Raw genomic sequence first — 22,509 nt, forward strand, 5'->3', positions numbered from 1 at the left:
GAAATTTGCCAAGGCAACATCTCCTGGTGGATCTGTATGTTCTCTTTAATTAAAGAGGGGATATATGCGTGTTTTTATTTTTTGTACTAGGGATTGAACCCATGGGATATAGCTCTATCACTGAGCTTCATCCCATGGCTTCTTATTTTTTATTTTCAAGACAAGATCATGCTAAGTTACTGAGGGTCCAAGTTGCTGAGGCTGGCCTCAAACTTACAATCCTCCTGCCTCAGCCTCCTGCACACTGGGATTACACCACCATACCTGGAAAACATTCTGTAACCTAACTTGTTTTTTCTTTCTTATCTAATTGTACAAGCTCAGAGCTAAACTTTCTTAGTTTGTCTTCTAATATGGTTGTTTTCTTTTTCTTTTTTTCAATCCATGTTGTTACTTGTCTTCTGTCTGTAAGTCCATGAGGTAACAACTTTATGGATATTTATCACATGGAATTTTCAATGATTTCAGTGGTATCATGGTATCACTTGGAAGAATAATGTATAAGCAATAAATAAATGAGTCAAATTTTCTAGAATCTTTAAAAGTTTGGAAAGTTGGCCACGTGATATGCGACTGGGTTCTGGGAAGCCAGAGGACTTCTGTTGTAATGAACAGTGTGTCACGGTGAAAGTCACCTGGCAGGTCTTGAGCGCAGGGCCAGACCTCGACGGTGGTTGGGGGTGACACTGGGTGTGCTCCTGGGAGGGATTTCATCTGAAGTACCTCCTTGTCCCCGGGGACTTCTGGCCTCCCAAGGCAGGCTGGCTGTGCCAGTGTCTCCCTTGGCACCTCCTCTCTCAGCCACACTCGCAAACACACCTAGGAATGCTGGCCGCATCCTCCCTGGGCAGTTCGGACAATGGCTTTGCAGTCCTGTTTCTGACCCGCTTGGTCAACACGGCGCCTTGACTCAAAGATATCAGGGCAGAGAAAGGGCCGCTGTGTCCCCAGGCCCATTCCTCAGGGCGGGGCAGAGAGAAAGGCAACTCGATCTGCCCCTTCCCCCTCTGGGGAGAAGCTCAGGCTGCAATCTCCCCTTTCTACCCAGAGCCAGCCGGAGGCACTGGCTGGTCTGGAAGGACTGACTTGGTTTCTTACGCTGGCATCTCCCTCCCCTGCCTTCCTCCTCTCTGTGTTCCTGGAGATAATTTGCCGAGGCAGGAATGTGTATTGGGAAACCGTCCACCAGAACTCTGCTTTGTTGGGGCTGGCCAGCTGGGCTGGCGTCTAGGAGTCCTGCTGACCCGCTGGGCTAAGGGGTGAGTGTGGCCCCAGGAGACCCCAGAGATGAGCAAGATGCTCGAGGCAGAAGCCACTGGTGCAGAGAGAATGGCATTGAGATCCCCGGTCCGCTGGAGAGGAAGAAGGAATGGACAATAGACGGCTCCCCTCTGAAGCAGCTCCTCAGGCCTCATGTCATAGAACAGAAAGGAAGGTTCTAGAAACAACCGGAAGTGGTTTTCAAATAAGTGGAGGAGTACCATGGGCAAAAGAATGGGGCTGATTTTGTGAGATTTTAGAGTGTCACAACTGAGACCTGAAACAGGTTCTCGCTGAGTTGCTTAGGGCCTTGTAAGTTGCTGAGGCTATCCTTGAATTTGCAACCCTCCTGCCTCAGCCTCCACAGTAGCTGGGAGTACAGATGTGCACCACCATGCCCAGCCAATAATATTATTTTTTAAAAGTCTACTTTGAAAAAAATTTTTTAATTGTTGATGAACCTTTATTTTATTTATATGCAGTACTGAGACTCAAACCCAGTGCCTCACACAGGCTAGGCAAGTGCTTTAGCATTGAGCTACAACCCCAGCCCCTAAAATTCTTCTTTTAAAGCATACCTTAGCATGATTTGTCTATCAGTGACGTGGTTCTTGCCAAACCCATTTTGCAACCTGGAAAGGGAGTTGTTATTGGAAAATACATTATCCTTGTACTGCAATGACACTTCAGTGAAACCCTGCACTCTTTTGGACATCCTGGAGTGTTTTATGAATGGCGGGGTGATTTCTTCTTGGTGCAGGTTTGTGGAGATGTCCTGGGGGTCCATCAGTAGCAGAACTGAGACTTGGCCTCTTGACTCAGGAGACCCTTGGCAACACTATCTTAATCAGAGAACTTTCTGGAAATGGTCCAAGGGGTATCTTACCAGTGTTCTGTACCTCTGCCAAAGGACAACTGGGAGAGGGACGCCCCAGTCAACAAGGTGGGATGATGAAGGCAGCAAGGGTCTTCCTCAGGAGTGTATGAGCACTTGAACCCTTCGATGTTGTCTTTCCCCCAGGCACCCCATATCCACCTGCCTCTCATTGCCCAAGGCAGAAATGAGAAGCTGAAATAACCGAGGCAACTTCCATCGAGATGAAAGCCACAGAAACACTGTGGATGTGTAACTGCCACTCTGCCTGGTCCACAGCAGCTTGGGGCCTCGGAAGGTTGTGATCCAAGGGCTCAGAGATGGAGACTGGGGTCTGTGTTCAAGTCAGCAAGAAGTGGCTCTGCCATTCTCCCACTGCCACAGAGGTACAGCGTGCACTGCCTGGAAGTGACAGGAATCCACAGGTTGGGGCAGGATCTGCCTGGGTGCCCATCCCCTGAGGCTCAGGTCACCTACTGGCCGCCTCCCTACAGATGGGGGTGCCTGCAGGCTGTGGGGGAAGGCGGCTGCTGTAAGACTCCAGTTATCCTTCCACGCACCTAGCCATTTTCCTTGTATTTCACACACATCTTGGTGTTCCAGGTTAAAAGTTTGCCTAAACTAACAGGTGACGGAAACCCAGTTGGGACAAATTTAAACATACACGGGAAATTACAGATTCTCACGAATTCTAAAATTAAATCTAGGCAGTGAATCTCAGAGGCCAAGTCATATTATCATAATACTTTGCACTCTCTTTTTGTCTCCATGTTTCCAATATTGCCTTCACTCTCTACTCTGTAGCAACAATACCCACCAAGATGAATTTTTGCAACTGAGAAATAAAGTAGAGATATTTCTAATCATTTAAATTTAATGATTTTTTAATCATTCCAGGAAGATCTTGGGGAGATTCTGTCCATCCTTAAAACAACTACTCTGATTTCCTAACCCAAATCATGTGCCCAATTCTTGAGTCAAAGTATGTGTCAACCACACCCAAATCATTGTCTAAGAACAAGGGAAAATGATCATGAGCAGACAAAAGCCATCTTTTGACATCCTGGTATGTGTTCATGTTTATTCTTACCAGGCTTATGCCATATGTAAGTTTAGTTTTTGTATGATATCATATAGTTGTTGCTGCCTATTCACAGATTACTATGAGAGAAGTAAAATACACATGCCCCTGATTTTATATATAGAGAGATAGAAGGTAGAAAAGAAAGATTAAATATAAGCGCTAAAGTATACAGAAGTGGACAAAATGTTCACATTTCATTGGTGGTAAAAAGCAAAGTGATAAACAAGTAAAAATGTTTTGGAAGGTATTGAATTTTTTTTCCAAGTTGTTTTTTTTTTTTTTTCAATCACAAACATTCATTGTAGGAGATCAAGAGATTTCTGCTTCCAGCCATGATGAAGTAACAGAGAATAGATTTCTCCTCCTCCCTTAAACAACTATAAAAATGGGCAAAATAAATGAAATAATACTTCTCATGTATTGGGTGACAAGCCTCACAGCACTTTGATCTGAGAAGAGGGAGGAAAAAAAAAATGAGGCAATTCTTACAATTGTCCCAGATTGCTGCTGGAGGCAATTTCCAGCCTGCGTGCAAGAGGTAAAAATGGAGTTCTGCAGTCTCCTGGAGATGAAGAGCTAGAGATTCAAACCAAGGGAGGTCAAAACCACTAGACCTATGAGTCAAATCACTAGAAAAGGGGGTGGGAAGCTGGAGAGAGAGGGAGGGAGCAAGGAAGAGAGAGAGAGCACAATCCAGAGCTCTGCAGAGGGATCACTTTGAAGCTTTAGCTGAGTACTGACCTATGTATACACACACACACACACACACACACACACACACACACACACAGAAACTCTCTGAGGGGAAAGAATCACTTTCAAAAGCAAAAGGATTAACAATTCCTGAAACTTACACAGAACTAGGAATAGAATGGTTTATGTTCCCATAGCTAAAGTAGAAAGATATCCTAAAGCCCTTAGAGGGAGAAGTCTTCTTATTTAGTTTTAATAGTAGGACTAGATAAGTCTAGACAATAGGCAGCTCTGAACTCACCACAACAAAGATTAAAATCAAGCTTTGAAAGATCCAATGGATCCCAAGTAACAATTCTGTTCCAGAATTGCTCAATATTATTTAAAAGAATACAACAAAATCCAGCAACTAACAGTGTAGAATCACAACATCAGGTATTCAGTCAAAAATCACCAGGGATGGGGCTGGGGCTAGGGCTCAGTGGTAGTGCACTTGCCTGGCATGTGTGAGGAACTGGATTCGATTATCAGCACCACATATAAATAAATAAATGTCTATCAGCAACTAAACAAAAAATTTTTAAAAAATCACTGGGTATGCAAAGAAACAGAAAATCACTACTCACAATGAGGATTAAAAATGATTAATTGTGAAGCAGACCCAGAAGTTATAGAAATGATGAATTTGCAGATAAGAACATTATTAAATCATCAATGTAATATATGCTGCTGAATTATAAGAAAGTAAAGAAAAAAATAAGAGTTGCACTGGCTGGAGAATAATATGGTAGAGCTGAGAGGGTGAGGAGGCTGCCTCTGGCTTCCGCTGTCACAGCCATGGCAGCACCTTGAGCTCCATGGAGACAGCGCCCAGGCAAGTGAGAGCTGGACGGGCACTGGGCGACTCTGGGCCTCGCTGAGGAAAAGCAACTAAACATGGGCAAAGGAGATCCTAAGAAGCCGAGAGGCAAAATGTCATCATATGCATTCTTTGTGCAAACTTACCAGGAGGAGCACAAAGAAGAAGCATCCAGATGCTTCAGTCAACTTCTCAGAGTTTTCTAAGAAGTGCTCAGGGAGGTGGAAGATCATGTCTGCTAAAGAGAAAGCAAAATTAGAAGACATGGCAAAGGCGGGCAAGGCCCGTTATGAAAGAGAAATGAAAACCTCTATCCCTCCTAAAGGGGAAACAAAACCAATTTACCCAAAAGGCTTCCTTCAACCTTCTTCTTGTTCTGAGCATACTGTTCTGAGTATCACCCCAAAATCAAAGGAGAACATCCTGGCCTAGCCACTGGTGATGGAGCACCAATGGGAAAGAAACTGGGAGAGAGGTGGCATCACACTGCCGCAGATGACAAGCAGCCTATGAAAAGAAAGTGCTAAGCTGAAGGAGAAGTAAGAAAAGGGGTACTGCCTATGAGCTAGAGGAAAACATGATGGAACAAAAAAGGGAGTTGTCAAGGCTTTAAAAAGCAAGAAAAAGAAGGAAGAGGAGGAAGAAGAGGATGATGATGAATAAGTTGGTTCTAGCACAGTTTTTCCCCCTTGTCTCTAAAGCATTTAACCCCCCTGTACACAACTCACTCCTTTTAAAGAAAAAAAAAATTAAAATGTAAGGCTGCGTAAGATTTGTTTTTTAGCTGTACAGTATTTTTTTTTTTTTTGGTGGGGGGGTATTAGTTAACACTCTACTGAATGTGTCTTTAGACAGGCCTGTCCTGGTGGTATTTTCAATAGCCACTAGTCTTGCCTGGTACAGTATGGGGGTTGTAAATTGGCATGGAAGTTTAAATCAGGTTTTTGTGGGTGCATAGCACCAGTTCGTTATATATGGTGATGGTAGTTTTTTCAACTTCCAGTTGTCTCTGATGCAGTTATATGAAATAATTTATATTAATATCATTCTGTAATTGCAAAAAAATGTTGCAGCTGTTTTGTTGACATTTTGAATGCGTCTAAGTAAATACAATTTTTAAAAATTTAGTATTGTAGTCCCTTTCATAGGTCTAAAATTTTTCTTCTTGAGGGAAAGCTAGTCTTGCTTCTGCCCATTTGAGAGCCCATGAATTGTTACAGTGTTTAACTTACCAAACAGTTAGATGATAAAAACTTTTTGTCTACCCACCCTGCATATCATCATGGGGGTAATAAAAGTTAAATCGAGGACATTTTCATCCATCACTGAAACTCCAAAACTTTGATCAGTTGATAGCAAATTTCACATAGCCCACTTACACTTACCAAGTGAAGAGCAGTCAATTCTATTCACAGCATGGGATTATTAGAATCAAGCAATCTGAAAGTCTGTCCTTGAAGGACTAATAGAGAAGTATGTTCTGATCTTTACTTGAGGACTCCACATTCTTAACTCCCATTACCATGTAATGGCAGTTATATTTTGCAGTTACCACATTAAAGGAGAGCTGAGAATGCATCCCCAAAAGCGTGATTTAGAATACAAGACTGGCATATTAAATTTTTTTGTTGAAATTAGTCCCAGCTAAGGTTCTGAAAGTGCTGGCTATAAATGCCTTTTTCCCATTTATCTAAATATGGACTGCTCAGGAAACTTGAGACTCCATTGAAAGTATTTTTACTTAATTGGGCCAACTTTTAAAATTACAAGGCCAAGTTAGAAGTAAGGTATTCTTTCTTTCTTTTTTATATTTTATATTTTAGTTGTAGTTGGACACAATACCTTATTTTATTTATTTATTTTTATGTGGTGCAAGGATCGAACCCAGGATCTCACACATATTAGGCAAGTGATCTATTGCTAAGCCACAATCCCAGCCCCGTATATTTTCCTATATTGTGGTTTGCCTCTTTATAAATCAAAATAGACAAGAGGAAAAAACTTTGCATCTCTACCAATTATCAAACTTTTTGATCTTTTTTTTCTTTTTCTTTTTTTAAAATTTTAACAAAATCCAAACTCATTTATTACAGTCATCTTTATCTGCTTAGAAGATTAGGGAACAATTTGACAATTTTGTGTTTTTTGAGATTATTATTCTCCTAAAGTGCCAGTGTTTTAAAATAGCGTTCATGTAATTTCACACACTTTTGTGATAAAGGGCTGTTTTGTTAAATAATTTTGACTTGGATTCTTTCCATTTGCATTTGTTTATGTAATTTCAGGATGAATTCTGAACATCTGAGTCCTGGATGATACTAATAAACTCATAATGCAGGAAAAAAAAAAGTAAAGGAAAACCTGAACTTGGTTAGAAGATAAATTGATGTCATAAAAAACACCCAGATAAAACAAAGATGAAAAATACAGTATCTGAATGCATAATATTGAATGGGATAAATAACTAATCAAATATCACAGAAAAAAACATAAGCAACATTGGAGGCAGAGAAACTATTTCTCTGAGTCAGAGATAGAAAAAAGACTGAAAAAAATTAACAGAGCATTAGTAACTTGTGGATTTCACATGTATAATCTAAGCCTACTACATGTATATAATTAAAGGGCCAAGAAATGGTATGAGAAAGAGAGAAAATATATAAAGAAATAATAAGTAAAACTGTTCCAACTTTGATGAAAACTACAAACTAACAGATTCAAGGAACTCAACAAACACTAAGCAGAATAAACATTAAGAAAAGCATACCAAGGAGCTGGATATTATAGGTGTGGTCCACCTGTATATAATCCCAGCTATTTGGGAGGCTGAGGCAGGAGGATTACAAGTTCAAGTGCACCTTGGGGAACTTAGCAAGACCCTGTTTCAAAATACAATTTTAAAAAGGGCTGGAGATGCAGCTCAGTGGGAAAGCATTGCTGGGTTCAATCTTGAGTACCACACACAAGAGAAGAAAGGCAGAGAGATAAATATACCAGGACACACCATAAACAAATTGTTGAAAACCAATGTTAAAAGGAAATTTTAAAAACAGCCTGAGGAAAAGAGACACCTTACATATGTAGGAACAACAACAGCAGATTTCCAACATACAAAACACACACACAGAGCATGCTACAGGGATGCTGCCACATCGATGTTCATAGCAGCACAATTCACAATAGCTAGACTGTGGAACCAACCCAGATGCCCTTCAATAGATGAATGGATAAAAAAAATGTGGCATCTATACACAATGGAGTACTATGCAGCAATAAAAAATGACAAAATCATAGAATTTGCAGGGAAATGGATGGCACTAGAGCAGATTATGCTTAGTGAAGCTAGTCAATCCCTAAAAAACAAATACCAAATGTCTTCTTTGATATAATGAGAGCAACTATGAACAGAGCAGGGAGGAAGAGCAGGAAGAAAAGATTAACATTAAACAGAGACATGAGATGGGAGGGAAAGGGAGAGAAAAGGGAAATTGCATGGAAATGAAGGGAGACCCTCATTGCTATACAATATTACATATAAGAGGTTGTGAGGGGAATGGGAAAATTAACAAGGAGAGAAATGAATTATAATAGATGGGGTAGAGAGAGAAGATGGGAGGGGAGGGGAGGGGGGATAGTAGGGGATAGGAAAAGTAGCAGAATACAACAATTACTAATTGGGCATTATGTAAAATTGTGGATGTGTAACCGACGTGATTCTGCAATCTGCATTTGGGGTAAAATTGGGAGTTCATAACCCACTTCAATCTAATGTATGAAATATGATATGTCATGAGCTTTGTAATGTTGTGAACAACCAATAAAACACACACACACACACACACACACACACACACACACAAACAAACAAAAAACCCAAACTACATAACCCAGAAAACAATGGAGCTACATCTTTAAAGTAATGAAAGAAAAATTGTCACTCTAGAATTTTATATCCAGCTAAAATGTTTCAAAAATAGAAATGAAATTAAAACTTTTCAAATAAACAAAAGCTGAAAGAAGTTATCACTAGCAGTCTGTACCCACAAGAAATATTAATTAAAAAATTTCAGGCAAGCTGCTACACAAGAAAATTATTTATACAAATGAGTGAAGGGTTCCATAGATAGCAAACATATGAATAATTTCTTTAAAAGATGATTGATCATTTTAAGCAAAAATAAACACAGTGTACTGTAGGGTTTTTTGTTTGTATGTTTGTTTTTATTTTGCAGTACTTGGATATTTGAGAATTGAACCCATAGACATTTTACCACTGAGCTACATCCTCAGCCCCTTTTATTTTTTATTTTGAGACAGGATCTTGCTAAGTTGCCAAAGTTGGCCTTGAACTTGCAATCTTCCTGCCTCTGCTTCTGAGTCACTGGGATTTCCACTCCCTGCTTCATGACATATGTTGAAGCAAATGCATCACAATAGTTGCAAAGGCAAGAAAGAAATAGAAGTGTACTGTTGTAAAATTATTATACTGTAAAGTGGAATAAGATTATTTGAAGTAAGATTGTTATGAGCTAATATGTATATTATGTACAATACAAAGAAATAGTATGAAATATATTACATGATCAAATCTTGTTAAAACAAACTCTAATGTGCTATTTCAATGACTGTATCCATCTCAAATTTGTGTCTTTTATTCTGGCCTTAAATAGTTATAATGGCATTTGTAATTTCAAAATTTAACCTTTTTTTGTGGTTCAACATCTGTTCCTCTTTTATTAAACAATGCCAAATAACAGCAGAGGAAGTATTTTCAGCATCATGCTGGTCTCACCCAGCTAAATTTGGTACTGTGGAATTTGTTGGTGAGGACTAACGATGTGAGAATTCCTATGCTTGAAGTAATGCTGGATTTGAGCCATTTCTATTTAAATGATGGGTTTGGAACAAATTATGTTTACAAATGGATTCTGCCATTTACAAACAGTACTACTTTCTGTGAGGGAAATATGTGAGGTCTGTGACATGGAGGTCCCCTATGTGGCATAGCGAAGGAAATGTACTTCTTCGGTGCCCTTCCATATTCATTTAGGAATGAACACGATTTTTGGAAGCCACATTGGAAAATTTGCTTGCTTAATGAATAGCCATTCTTGTCAGATGAGTAGAAGGGATACTGACTTCATTATCTTTCCATCAACACATCTCCCTTTTCAAGGTTAAAGGGGAGCAAACTTGCAACCATTAGCTTCAAGCAAGATCTGTTACATGGGTAGGTGGGGGGAGATAATTTGATAACGGGATAACAGGTTAAATGGTAGCAGATGACATGGGTACATGGTAAGATACATGGTCAATGGGTACATCTAGATAGAGACCTGGACAATATGGCTTCATGGTAAAGTGCCAGTAGGGAACTCAAGAGACACAAAGAATGTCCCACATCTGCCATTTGCTAAATCTACAGCCAGACCATTTAATTCCCTGGACTTTACTTTCTGTACTGGACCATCATGTGCTTTCCTAAGTGAAGTACATATCACTGGTAGGACGTCACATGTTTTTTTCTTTTTAAAATGTATTAATGTACTTTAGAAAAACTCCCTATATCCAACCATCATCTCATTAATACTATTCATTAGGATGAATTAAAAATATAAAAACAAGTCACCATAGAAACAATTATGTAAATAACAGTCCAGACAATATTAAGATGAGAGAAAACAGGCTGGGGATGTAGCCCAGTGAGAGAGAGCTTGCCTGGCATGTATAAGGTCCTGGGTTCAATACTGAAAAGAAAAATGGGAAAAGAGATTTTTTTAAAGCATACATATTCAATAGCACATAATAGTACAAATAGAAAGAGAAAAACAATCATGGCAACAAAATTTTTAGAACAAGTCATCAGAAGGACACAGGATAACTTACCCAGCACATTCAAGAAAGCTGAATCCTAAGCCACAGTAGGTGAAGCTGAGGAGCACCTTGATTTGCACCCAGAAACTCTGAATGGCCTGGGAATTTGCAGCACTTGTTACATCTAGAAGCAGAAGAGGGACAGTGAAATTGAACACAGAACAACTGCGGCTGAAAGTCTGCTTACAGAGGAGTAGGGCACCCTCTGCCACTCCACTCAGCCAGAAACCTGCCTCCTCACCAGCTGGTAAGATACTCCAGGATAAAATTCTTCCAGAAAATAAAACTGTTGGCTACTAAGGGTGTGAAGGTAGAGAGAAGATTTATGCAATAAAGAAAGTTTGTAGACATATTAGTGATAAATATATGAAAAAAAATCTTATCAAGCCATTATACTATGACTAACTCTACAGAGATTTGTCCAAAGGACACAAGTAGCCATATAGGAAAAGTAATTGCAGTTTTCTAAATGGCTCAGATGTCAATGAGTGTATATCATGAATGCAATGTCAATTAAATGTTGACTTTTCCCAAATGTCTATGATGGAAGAATGGGGCAAGACGGGAAATGGGGGTGAGAGTGGGAGCTGGGTAGGGAATATTGAAATTAAGCTAACTCTGACTCTTCTGTAGTAGGATGTCAATAGATGATACCATTTTTAAAAAATCAAATAGAAATATCAGGACTCATTTTTAAAATGAAAAACCAGAGGTAAACATGAAAATAATAATTTAGAAGCATTGAAAATGATAACTTCAAAGGAATGAAGGACAGCTTTTATTTTTTTGTAACAAATATTATAGAATTATTTGACCCAACTATCAGCAATACCACTTTCAGACAATATTCTAAATACCATTTTAAAAGTTATGGATGTGCTGTGTGAATAAATGAATCTGGGGAGTCAAAAGAACCCCCAGATCGTCAATTGACCAGAGACACGGTGAGTTTCCATGTTACCATTTGCTTGGTGTCATAATACCCAGATAGCATAAGTCACATTCCTTTATTATTTAAATTACAAGAAAGTTATTTGCAGGAGGGTGATGGGGGAGCATTATAAAATGGAGACATTTCAGAGATTCATAAACTAGGGCTGGGAGCTATCTATGACTCTTCACATTTCTTAAATTTTCATTTATAAAGGTATATTTTTACATTTTTGCCTAGTAAAATACCATCACTTCTCTCACTTCCCCTTTTTTGAAGTTAAAGATTTCTAAAATGGCTAGGACCAGGATACACAGCTTTAATAGTTTCATTTCATGATGTTTCTTAAATAAATGGAAAATTGAAAAGGGATGGACGTATATCTTTTATTAAATGAGTAAGAAATGGAAAATAACAGGCACTAAATGAACAATTCACCACCTTCTCACCACCTACCCCATGGGAAAGGAGATTTGCTGGCAATTCCTCAAATTACATCATTTCTTGGTTCCTGGAACCTAGACTAGTAATGGTTAAGACATAAAGGAGCTTCTTTTGCAAAGCAGTCTGGTGGCTGGAAGGATCTAGAAGTACATCAGAAGAAAGGGAAAAATCATGGACAATACTAGATTTTATACCCGATGGTTTGGGGGTGATCCAGTGCCAAGGGAAGTCCTTGTTGCATGTGATTTTGTAATAATTAGGGCCAGCTGTGCCTGGGTAATTCAGGTTAAGTTTTATGCCAAACCCCAACCCTGACACTTACAGGAAGATCTTTGTGGTCAAGAGCTCCCAATTGTCCTGTAGAAAATTAAGAGAAGGTAAGTCCAGTTCTCTCTTCCCACTCAGCCAGTGTTTTTTCTATTGAGCACTGATAAACTCTCTAGTTTCCACTCTTGCTCCATCTCTGATGCTAATGCTCCTGATGTTACATTGCATGTTCAGGGAAGCATTTTTTTTTAAGTCTTCATTAACAAATTTTTCATTCTGCTGGAATTTGTTCTTGGATTACTGCCCTCGCTCACAAGCCAAACCAACTCACCCATAATTCACTAATTTGTCAGCCAATAAAGATGAACTGTCTCACCCTCTCTGAGTTGAGAGGAACAAGGTGGTTAGGAAGACTTTTATTCTATGCTCTGTCTTAACTTTTGAATTTAAATGAAACGGCGGTGTGCAAGAATTTCCTATTCCAAAAAGTAATTACTATGGAACTATTTCAGCAGAAGAATGTTTGTTCATGGACTGGCTTGCCTTGCTACAGGAGTTCTAGTTGGCATGAACCATACTTCAGAGACTTGCAAACTTCTTACCTTCAGGTCACTTAAGTTATATTTTTATTGTTGGATTATGTATTTCTTGGACTTTTTTGAAACGTAGATTCTTTCATGTCATTTTTCCTTTAATTATTCTATAATTAAGTCTTCATTTATTTTCGTGGTACTGGGTGAAGATTGAGCTCATGGGTACCCTACCACTGAGATATATCCCTGGCCCTTTTTATTTTTTATTTTGAGACAAGTTCTCACTAAGTTACCCAGGTTGGTCTTGAACTTGCAATCCTCCTGTCTCAGCCTTCCAAGTTGCTGAGATTAAAGGTATATGCCGCCCCACTTGCCATAGGACTTAGTTTTTTGTTTTTTTTTTTTTTGTTTTTTTTGCTGTAACTTGAAGAGAGCCCCCAATTATGCCAAAATGTCATATACAGTGTTTTGTGGGTTTTTGTGTTTTTTTTTTTTTTTGTAGAGTATTTTACTTCAACCGCGCTGAAGTTGGCCAGTCCTTAGAGCCAGATCAGGGATTTAACTAGTCCTAAATTTCCCTGGTTAATCCAGACTGGCCTACCCTGTGCTCAGGCCTATGCCACTGTTCACTCTTTGCAGCTATAAAGGAGGTGGAGCAAGAGCCCCAGCCCCCATTGCTATTTGTGAGGATGACTAACTTGGGGCTAAATGTGGAATTCACTGCATTCCTATAGTTGACTCACTTCCATCCAAAACCCTGGGGCTGGGGCTGGAACTCAGCTCATGCTCTCTAGGGGTTGCTTCTATGATCCAAGGCATAGGATGATCTTGTCTGGGTCAGCTCAAGATTGTTCTCTGTTAGAGACCTGGGTTCAGCTGGTGAAGCAAGCTGATTAAAATAGCCTAGATGAGCTGATATGGGAAAGAGAATTCGGAGAGGAATGTTCTGAATGGATCTGAGACCTATCTGGTTACTTGACCTGCAGTTCCAACAAAGTACCCTCTCCATCTGTCCCAGGACTGACCTCAGTGTCAAAGGTACAGCAGGAATTGGGATTCTTCAGAAGCACAGGGAGCTCACTCTTAATCTGATTCCCTGGTTTGGTTACCCTCAGCCACACTCTAAATTGTCTCAGATCCTAGAGCAAAAAAATAGTAGAAAGATCCAAAATATTTTTCTTAAAGGCCTTTTAACTTGTTTACTGGGTAGTTCATAATGTGTAATGGAATTTATACCATTGACCCTTACGTTTTTCCTGTATGTGTGTGTACGGGGGGTGATATCTACATTTATAGATCAGCAGTCTCTAAAATGAAGTGCTTGTACCTAGTGGACCTGCAAGATCATCTTCACAGTAAGGAAATATCCAAATTTAGCTTTATTCAATGTAAAATAAGACAGAAGTTAAGCTTCACTAGTGTTTAACAAATGGATCAACATTGGTTTCTCAGTCCACATATTAGGAGGTCAGGTGTTCTGGAAAACAGAGGAGAGAATCTCTGGAAATGCCACCATTTGGAGGATTGATAGCATCACCACCATATTTTGGTTTTGCTGTCAGTGTACTGGGACATATTGTAACTACAGTTTCTTTGTGGCAGGTTTTGTGAATTTATGGGTTATACCATTTAAGTTCGAGTACACTTAAATCTGACACAAGTAGGTAATGAAGAAACATTTTTCCAACGGAATCAAAGAGTAACGCTAATAACAAAATATAAGCACAAGTTAACAACAGAAAGATGCAGAGCAGACACCTCTTTTATTTATCTGTCACGAGGTAAAAATAAGGACAATTTGGATCAGTCATAGGGTCCTAACTAAAAATATTAATGAGAGCAGAGTCATGGTAACTTTATCTCATTCTTTTGAAAAATTTCTGTTTTTGTAAATATTTTCAATATCTGCACTATGTTAAGGCAGTGTTATATGTTTTCATTTTATAAAGAGGCAGACACTTAGTGAACTAGTATGCTCAAACTCCCCCCCCCATGAGATTTATAATCAAATAGTTTAGAGATCACTATTAAAGAGACATAAACAAAAACAAAAGAGTACTCAATAATTTCTCCAGATTCACACAGCACAGTGAGAGCCAGCAGCAATAAGTTCTGGCCTTCTGAAGTCCCAAACACAAATGGCTTCCAGTTTTCAGGGTACCTGTGACTCTCTAGACTGCTACCACTTTAGGTATTTTCAACATTACATACGAATTTCATCCATGAGGCAGTAAAATGTTGCTGTTAAGACAAAATTCTGGAGTCAGACAGCTGCGAGATGCAGCCCTGGCCCCCCAACTCACCAGCCCTGTAACTCTCAGAGGTTTGGTTTTCTCATCTGCCAAATGAGCTCCTCAGCTTCTCAGTGAGTTGTGAGGATTAAATGAATAAACAAATATGAAGCACTCCCACATTGTAGGTATTATTATTAAGAATTTCATGCATTATAATTTTAAAAATTTAAGAGTGAGGTTGATCTAATTAAGTCAGGAATCCTATGGGACTTGATAAATTCCTTCCTCCCCAACAGACTCATGTAGCCATTTCCCTCACCCATGGACCCCTGGGCTGAGACTCTCCCAACCCTCCACACTGAGCCCCTCTTATGCTTCGTCCTGACAAAGAGAGTTTCCACAACTCTTTTGGCAATATTAATGGGTCATGTCACTAGGAGTCTAAATACTTAAACCATGTCCCCTCAGGAGTCATGTCAGAATCTTAGGGGTGGTAATTGGTAAAGCAGATCAATATAAAGGTAAGATATAAATTTGTCATGTAAATAAAAATGCTCACATGATAAAAACTACAAAAAGTAGAAATTAACAAGCCATCTTGGCTGATGGGGATATTTGGAAGAATCTGTGACTGCAATAGGGGCGAAGTTATGAAAGCCCCTCTACACTGGCTTTTTAGAAGCAGAAGAAGGTTTGAGAGTTTGATGTTTTTGGAGGAGGAACAAGATTTTTTTTTTTTTAATACCCAGAGACTGCACTCAGAAGTACTTGACCATTGAGCCACATCCCCAGCCCTATTGTGTGTTTTATTTATTTAGAGACAGGGTCTTGCTGAATTGCTTAGTGCCTCACCATTCTTGAGGCTGGCTTTGAACTCGCATTCTCCTGTTTCAGCCTCCCCAGCTGCTGGGATCACAGGCGTGTGCCGCCGTGCCCGACTAAGAGGGACAAGATTTTTGACAATGGTGAGCAGAGGATGATGATCACTCACTTCACCAAGGAAGATATTCAGGTGGCAGACAAGCACATAAAAAAAAAAAGATGCTCAGCATCTTTAGTCATCAGGGATGTTCAAATTGAAACAGCAATGAGATTCACCTTTTCAAATGGTTTTTTTAAAAATAAGAAAACAACCCAGTGTTGGTGAAGCTAAATCTTACTTCATTATTGCTGAGGATTCAAAATGGCCCGGCCACTTTGGAAAACAGTATGTCCACCACATAGCCCAGCATCCACTCCTAGATGTTTACAGTTGCTGCAGGTCGGGACAGAAGAGGGATTGACTACACAGGGGCAATACAAAGGAATTTGGGGGATGATGGAGCTATCCTGATGTTACTCTGGTGGTGGATACACACCTCTTTGCATTTGTCAAAATCCATGGAGTTGTACATCCCAAAGAATAAATTTTACTCAATACAAGAAAAAAAAAATCATCTCGGTAGTCAGAGGCCTAACATGGTATGCAGACCATAGCAAACAAATTTTAACAGTGGGAATGCTATACCATGCTGCGGGGATGGTGGGGGGAAATGGGGCCAACCTGGGGAACTTCAGAAAGAAGTTTCAGTAGGCACTGTAAAAACTAAAGACTAAAGAGAACGTTCACAAGCCCTGTGCTCTAGAAAGTGCATTTGTCTCTCATAAGATATGGGTTAGCAATTTTGAAAGTACTTTTCCTATATAAGTAAATTCATAACAGATAATGACAACCACATATAAACAAAGAAAGAATGCTACAATGAGCCCTAATGTGCTGGGCTGGATTTTAAGTATCAGCTCGAACTCATGTATGTTTTTGTGTTTCTAAATATGTATACAGTGAGAGCAGAACTTTTCAAGTTTGGCACTATGGACATTTTAGACGGGATAATTCTTTGTTGTTGGGGATGGACCTGTGTATTGTTGCATGTTTAGCAGCATCCCTGACCTTTACCTACAAGATGCCAGTAGAGCCCACCCTCTGAACACTCAGAATATCTCCAGCTGCAAGTAGCACAGCCAGGTCTTGAAACCAAATATCCTCAGGGGGTGTGTGTATGAGTAAAAATGCCCCAATTGGAGAACCACTGAATTAGACATTAGAAGTAGGCAGCTGTGTGTATATGCATAGTTTAGTATACATATATAATTTCCCAGCTCTGCTCACTGAGAGGACTTAGTGGCACTCCAGGAGCAATGAGCTCACCTCCCACCCAGGTTTTGGTTTCTAAGTACCATTCTTCAGTAAAAGGAACTAGTACTTCTTAGGGAAATGGTTGATTTCAGGACTGAGGCAGAGGGAAATACAAAATAAATCTGAAGTATTTTGTAGGACAACGCAACCACAAAAGCCTACACAGCAGCAACAACAAAAAACAAACAAAACCCAACAACTGGATGGGGCTTGTCGATACCTGAAGAGCTTCCAGTAGCCCAAACTGGAACATTTTGCACTAAAAAATGAATAACAATAATATTGAACTTTAATACAAGGAATAATGTAAATATCCATGAGTCTATAGTGATGTAAATAAAAGGAAGAAAGAAAGGACAACTCTTTTTTTCCAGAATTCAAATTAATAAATGGACAATAAATGAAGGAAACCAATAGAACTAATAGAATATTGCAGTGATAATTCCAATAGGCAAGAATCTGTCCTGTGTGTTGTACTTAGCACTTACAAGGGCTAAAATTAGGGGGATATATATATATATATATATATATATATATATATATATAGAGAGAGAGAGAGAGAGAGAGAGAGAGAGAAACAGCATGTGAAAGAAATTTGGCAGGTGTCCCCTTGACCAAATGACCAGTGTTAACATCACTATTAATGAGACAATATTGTATATTCTCTCATATGATGCACTGAGAGGGCACCTCACATGTGTTATTGTTCCCCCAATTCTATTACCTCAAACTAACCAGGAGGAAACACCAGACAAACCCACAAGGAAGGAACTTCTACAACATGCCTGACTTGGAGTCTAAAAATGCTAAGGTCGCAAAATATAAGGAAAGACCAAGAAACTATAGCAGGTTGAAAGATACTAAGGAGACCTGGAAAATGAATGCAGTATGCAGTGCTGGAATAGAAAAGAACCTCAGTGGAGAATTTGGGAAAATCTGATGAATATATATATATATATATATATATATATATATATATATATATATATATATCAACACGACAATTAATCTCTTAATTCTATCAATCATACCAAGATTACATTTTTTAGGGGCTGGGGTCATGGCTCAGTGGCAGAGCGCTTGCCTAGTATGTGTGAAGCACTGGGTTCAATTCTCAGCACCACATATAAATAAATAAATAAATAAATAAATAAAAAGGTATTGTGTCCATCTACAACTAAAAAAAAATATTTTAAAAAATTACTTTTTTTAAAGATTAGAATCATGGAAGTATTCCTCAGTATACCATTCTCAGTCCAATCGCAACACATAAATTATATTCCAAATGCTGTACACTCGCCTTAAAAACAAGTAGCCTTCTAGAAATTGCCTTCAAAGAATTGTGGAGGTCATCAAGCAATCCTAAGAACTCCTGTCCAACATATGTTTTTTCCTATTTTTTATAGATTTGTAGAACATGTCATTTTTTTAAGAGAGAGAGAGAGAGAATTTTTTAATATTTATTTTTTAGTTTTCCGTAGACACAACATCTTTATTTTATTTTTATGGGTGCTGAGGATTGAACCCAGCGCCCTGCGCATCCCAGGCGAGCGTGTTACCACTTGAGCCACATCTCCAGCCCCAAACATGTCATTTTTTTTTCCCCTACAAATTGAAGGTTTTATATAACTTAAGAGAATGTGGCTGTAAAGTGTTTTTGGGGATCATCTGCAATGAAAATGAAGAGATGGACACCTAGCCTTTTTTCCCAGTAAAACCACTCTGCTCTTCCTTCTGTAAGCACATCTCCGCAGGTTATCCAGCCAACCCTCCCACCCCCTTCAACGTTCAACCCTGCATGAGGTCTGGTAGGAGGGGGCACCTGGGGCCACCAGGAGGCAGGGCAAAGAGCCAGACCCACATCAGAGAGGACAATGGGGAGTGGCTCCTGGCTCTCTCCTGCCAGGTGCTTGCCTCACTCTGGTTGCTGCACCAAGAGCTTTGTGCTGGTTGTCACACTCACTTGTCCCAACACCTCATGAGGCATTGTAGGATTGTCCACATTTGTTAGATGAGAAACTGAAGCCTAGGCCAGCTGAGTGACTTGCTGTTCAAGGTCACCCAGCAATAAGTAACAGAGCCAGGTCTAGAAACCAAATCTGAGTCATTGGCAATACCATTGTCACTTTCCTCAGGTCTTGCAAACGGTTGCTGGGGTGAGCCGTCGACGACTGAGAGAGCTGGGAGCCATGCCAGGGGCTGGGCATCTGGCTACTGGCGATCGTAAGACAAAAGACTGCAAGTCGAGGCAAGAAAAAGTCCTCAGAGGTCAAGAGGAGACTCCGGTGGCAGAGCACAGAAACTGGCTTTCCCTTACGGCAGGGGATGTCTGCTTCATGTACTGATTGTTTCCTGTGAGCTCAGGAGCTGATGGTGGTGTGAGCTGTGCCATCTGCAATTGTGAAAGAGGCAGTGAAGCTCAGTGGTCAGAAGATAGCATTGGAGCCATGCTCACATGACCTGAGAGCCCAAGCTCTGAGACTCACCTGATGTGTGACACTGGGGGACTTATTTACATCTCTGAGCCTCAGATTCTCCATCTGCAAAACAAGAATCCCAATGGTGGGGCTGAGGTTGTGGCTCAGTGGTAGAGAGCTTGCCTAGCATGTGTGAGGCACTGGGTTCGATTCTCAGCACCACATAAAAATAAAATAAATATCCATCCCACAACTAAAAAAAAAAAAAATTAAAAAAAAAAAAGAATCCCAATTGTGAGTCAGATTATGTCACTCCTATACTTAAAACCCTTCAGTGGTATCTGCTCACACCCAGAATAGAAGGCCCCATGTGATCTGGGCCCTGGATCCTACCAACCTCTGATCCTGCCTCTCGCCCTCTCACTTGTGTTGTGGCAGCTGCAATTGCCTCCCTGCTTGTTCTCCTGTACTTGTTCCTCCTCTTCTAGATCAGGTTCCTCTTCCTGGAACGCTCACACTCCAGATTGGTGCCTGGCTCATTCCTTCACTTCATTTAGGCCTCTGTTCTGAGGACCATCTTCTGGGACCACCTTCCCGGCTCCTCCAGCATCCTCCTCTGTCCTCACAATTCCCTTCCTCTCCTTTTCAACCTGTTCCCCATCACCGCTTCTGTTATGTTAAATGGCCATGCATTTGTCATTGTCTTTATGTCGCATTTAAATTCGGCTCAGCTCCGTGGTGAGTGACTATCGGTTTTTAAAATCATTGGCTCTCTATAGTTTAATCATAGAATCAAGATACAGGGGTACATTTATATAACTGAACTAAAGCAGGGAAGTGGGAGAGAACAATTAAGAAAGTTAACTAATGTTAATTGAAGGTTATTTATCAAAATAAGGAATTGGCCAGGCACAGTGGCACACTCCTGTAATCCCAGAAACTCCAGAGGCTGAGGCAGGAGGATTGCAAGTTTGAGGCCAGCCTCAGCAACTTAATGAGACCCTGTTTCAATATAAACAATAAAAGGAGCTGGGCATATAGCTCAATGGTAAAGCACCCCTATCAATCCCCAATGCTGCATAAAAAGAAAACAACCAAATGTTCATCAACTGGGACTCATTAAATAAACTGGTGAATATCCGTACCTATAACGTATTGTATCATCATGGAAAAATAAAATAATATGTTGTCTCATGAGAAAAGAAAAATACAAAAGCACATATGACATTGTACAATTTGTGTTGGAAAAACTTTATAAATGCATATGTGTGCCAACAAAACTATAAATTGTTTATATGTATACATTACAGGTAGCATAGGTAATAAGCACATATAACATGCATATTAAAATAGATATTTTATAAATATATTTATGTAAAAGGCACAAAGTTATTTTTGGAAGAATACGTGCATTAAATGGTTAACAGTAGCTACCTCTCAAAAATGAATCCGAAGGAAACACAAAGTGAATGAAGGGGAGGGACGGGAACGTGGATGGATAAGAGGTTCCCAAGGTGCAGGGAATGAGAAGAACACTGTCACTCCAGCCTGGCTCTTTCCACAGACTTCTTAAACAAAAGCCATTTTGATCCATCACCAAACAGAGCCCTTCATTTTTCATTTACCACGGTGAACTAACCACTGGTGAAGAGAGACCAATAAAGGATTTTAGTGTCTGTGTTAGCAGGTAGATTCTACTCACTTAAAGGCAGTGCGTTGCATTACAAAGAAGAAGAATGCTTGGAAAGTTATTTTGTTAAGTAGGTTGAACTAATTTCTCTATACTTTCCTTTATCCTTTAATTGGTTTAATAAGTTCTTTCTTCAAAGATAACACAAAGAGAAACCTCAGCCAGCTTTAATTATCCCCAGATGCCCAAATGCAGTCACTCAAATTATAATAGGAAAATTATTTGTTAAATGACACATTAGACTCTTCCAGAGGCTTCTACCTACTTATTTGTGGTATCCGTCTTCCTTGGCAACTCATATTTTACTGTAATCGCTCTGATTTCTAATTCTTTTCTTTTTCTCGTGATCCTCTGTTCCCGTGAGATGTTGTAGCTTAACTCCTTGTGATACCTCACAGCCAAATGGCCCAGGCTTTGCGTCTCCTGCTGTCTCCTCCTACCTGTGAGTGAACCCGGCAGGTCAACACAAAAGGGGAGCCACATTCTTTTTTTCTGACCAAAGTAGTATCAGATCCATCACTCCAAGTCATTGTCAAAATGGGAAAGAAGCTAGTGAGGAGACAAGGGTGACCTAGGATGCGGAAAGGCCTGAGCCATGGTCAACACACCAGGCCTGAGATTTAGGGAACTTCCGTTCACTTTTTTGCACATCTGCTTCTCAGTGGCAAAAATAGGCCATAAAAGCCAACTGACCTCTGTGTGTCCAGTTTCCATGTTTCAGGAGAATGCTGGTAAGATTTAGACTTTTTTTTTTTTTTTTAAATACTGGGGATTGAATTCAGGGGCACTTGACCACTGAGCCACATCCCCAGCCCTATTTTGTAATTTATTTAGAGACAGAGTCTCACTGAGTTGCTTAGCACCTCACCTTTGCTGAGGCTGGCCTTGAACTCGTGATCCTCCTCCCCAGCTGCTGGGATTACAGACATGCATCACCACGTCGATCTTGAGAAAGACCACTCCATGGGATCCACACATTCGCCTCTCTTCCTGGAGAGAATAGGAAGTTGTGGCTTAAAAAATAAAATCTGAAGTTGTACTCTTGCACTCATTGATTTAAAAAGAAAGAAGAAAAAATATTTATTTTTCTTAAAAACCAAAACAGTATGCTTTAAATTGAAAGAAAAGCAAACATGAATGAAAAATATGTATTAAATGTAAAAAAAAAAGAAA

At 39.8% G+C, this 22,509-nt stretch overlaps 1 protein-coding gene and 1 long non-coding RNA gene across 4 annotated transcripts; one reads left to right on the forward strand and one right to left on the reverse strand.

Moving 5' to 3' along the window:
• Positions 1-2,154: 2,154 nt before the first annotated feature.
• On the reverse strand, positions 2,155-10,742 carry LOC113199081 (uncharacterized). Its single transcript, XR_003302926.2, has 3 exons — positions 10,657-10,742; positions 4,917-5,005; positions 2,155-2,536 (listed from the first exon to the last, which is right to left on the reverse strand). It is a non-coding gene; the product is annotated as an uncharacterized LOC113199081 (long non-coding RNA).
• LOC144250142 (uncharacterized) lies at positions 10,738-19,574 on the forward strand. Of its 3 annotated transcripts, XM_077792623.1 has the most exons (3): positions 10,738-10,891; positions 15,948-16,018; positions 19,365-19,574. In XM_077792623.1, the coding sequence occupies exons 1-3, from the start codon at positions 10,738-10,740 to the stop codon at positions 19,572-19,574; spliced, it is 435 nt and encodes a 144-aa protein (XP_077648749.1). The 3 variants fall into 3 exon arrangements, 1 of the variants encoding a protein (XP_077648749.1); XR_013342405.1 differs by lacking the exon at positions 15,948-16,018 and having other exon boundaries at positions 10,810-10,891; positions 19,365-19,449; XR_013342406.1 differs by lacking the exons at positions 10,738-10,891; positions 15,948-16,018 and adding an exon at positions 12,331-12,396 and having other exon boundaries at positions 19,365-19,449.
• Positions 19,575-22,509: the final 2,935 nt, after the last annotated feature.

The sequence above is a fragment of the Urocitellus parryii genome, chromosome 2 (genome assembly GCF_045843805.1).
Source record: "Urocitellus parryii isolate mUroPar1 chromosome 2, mUroPar1.hap1, whole genome shotgun sequence".
In the NCBI taxonomy this organism is placed as follows: domain Eukaryota; kingdom Metazoa; phylum Chordata; class Mammalia; order Rodentia; family Sciuridae; genus Urocitellus; species Urocitellus parryii.

Coding starts and splice junctions, on each gene's coding strand:
- LOC144250142 (XM_077792623.1), top strand. CDS start 10,738: ATGGCCTGGGAATTTGCAGCACTTGTTACATCTAGAAGCAGAAGAGGG. Junction 10,892..15,947: donor ACCTGCCTCCTCACCAGCTG/GTAAGATACTCC, acceptor CTCCTGTTTCAG/CCTCCCCAGCTGCTGGGATC. Junction 16,019..19,364: donor GGACAAGATTTTTGACAATG/GTGAGCAGAGGA, acceptor CACTTTCCTCAG/GTCTTGCAAACGGTTGCTGG.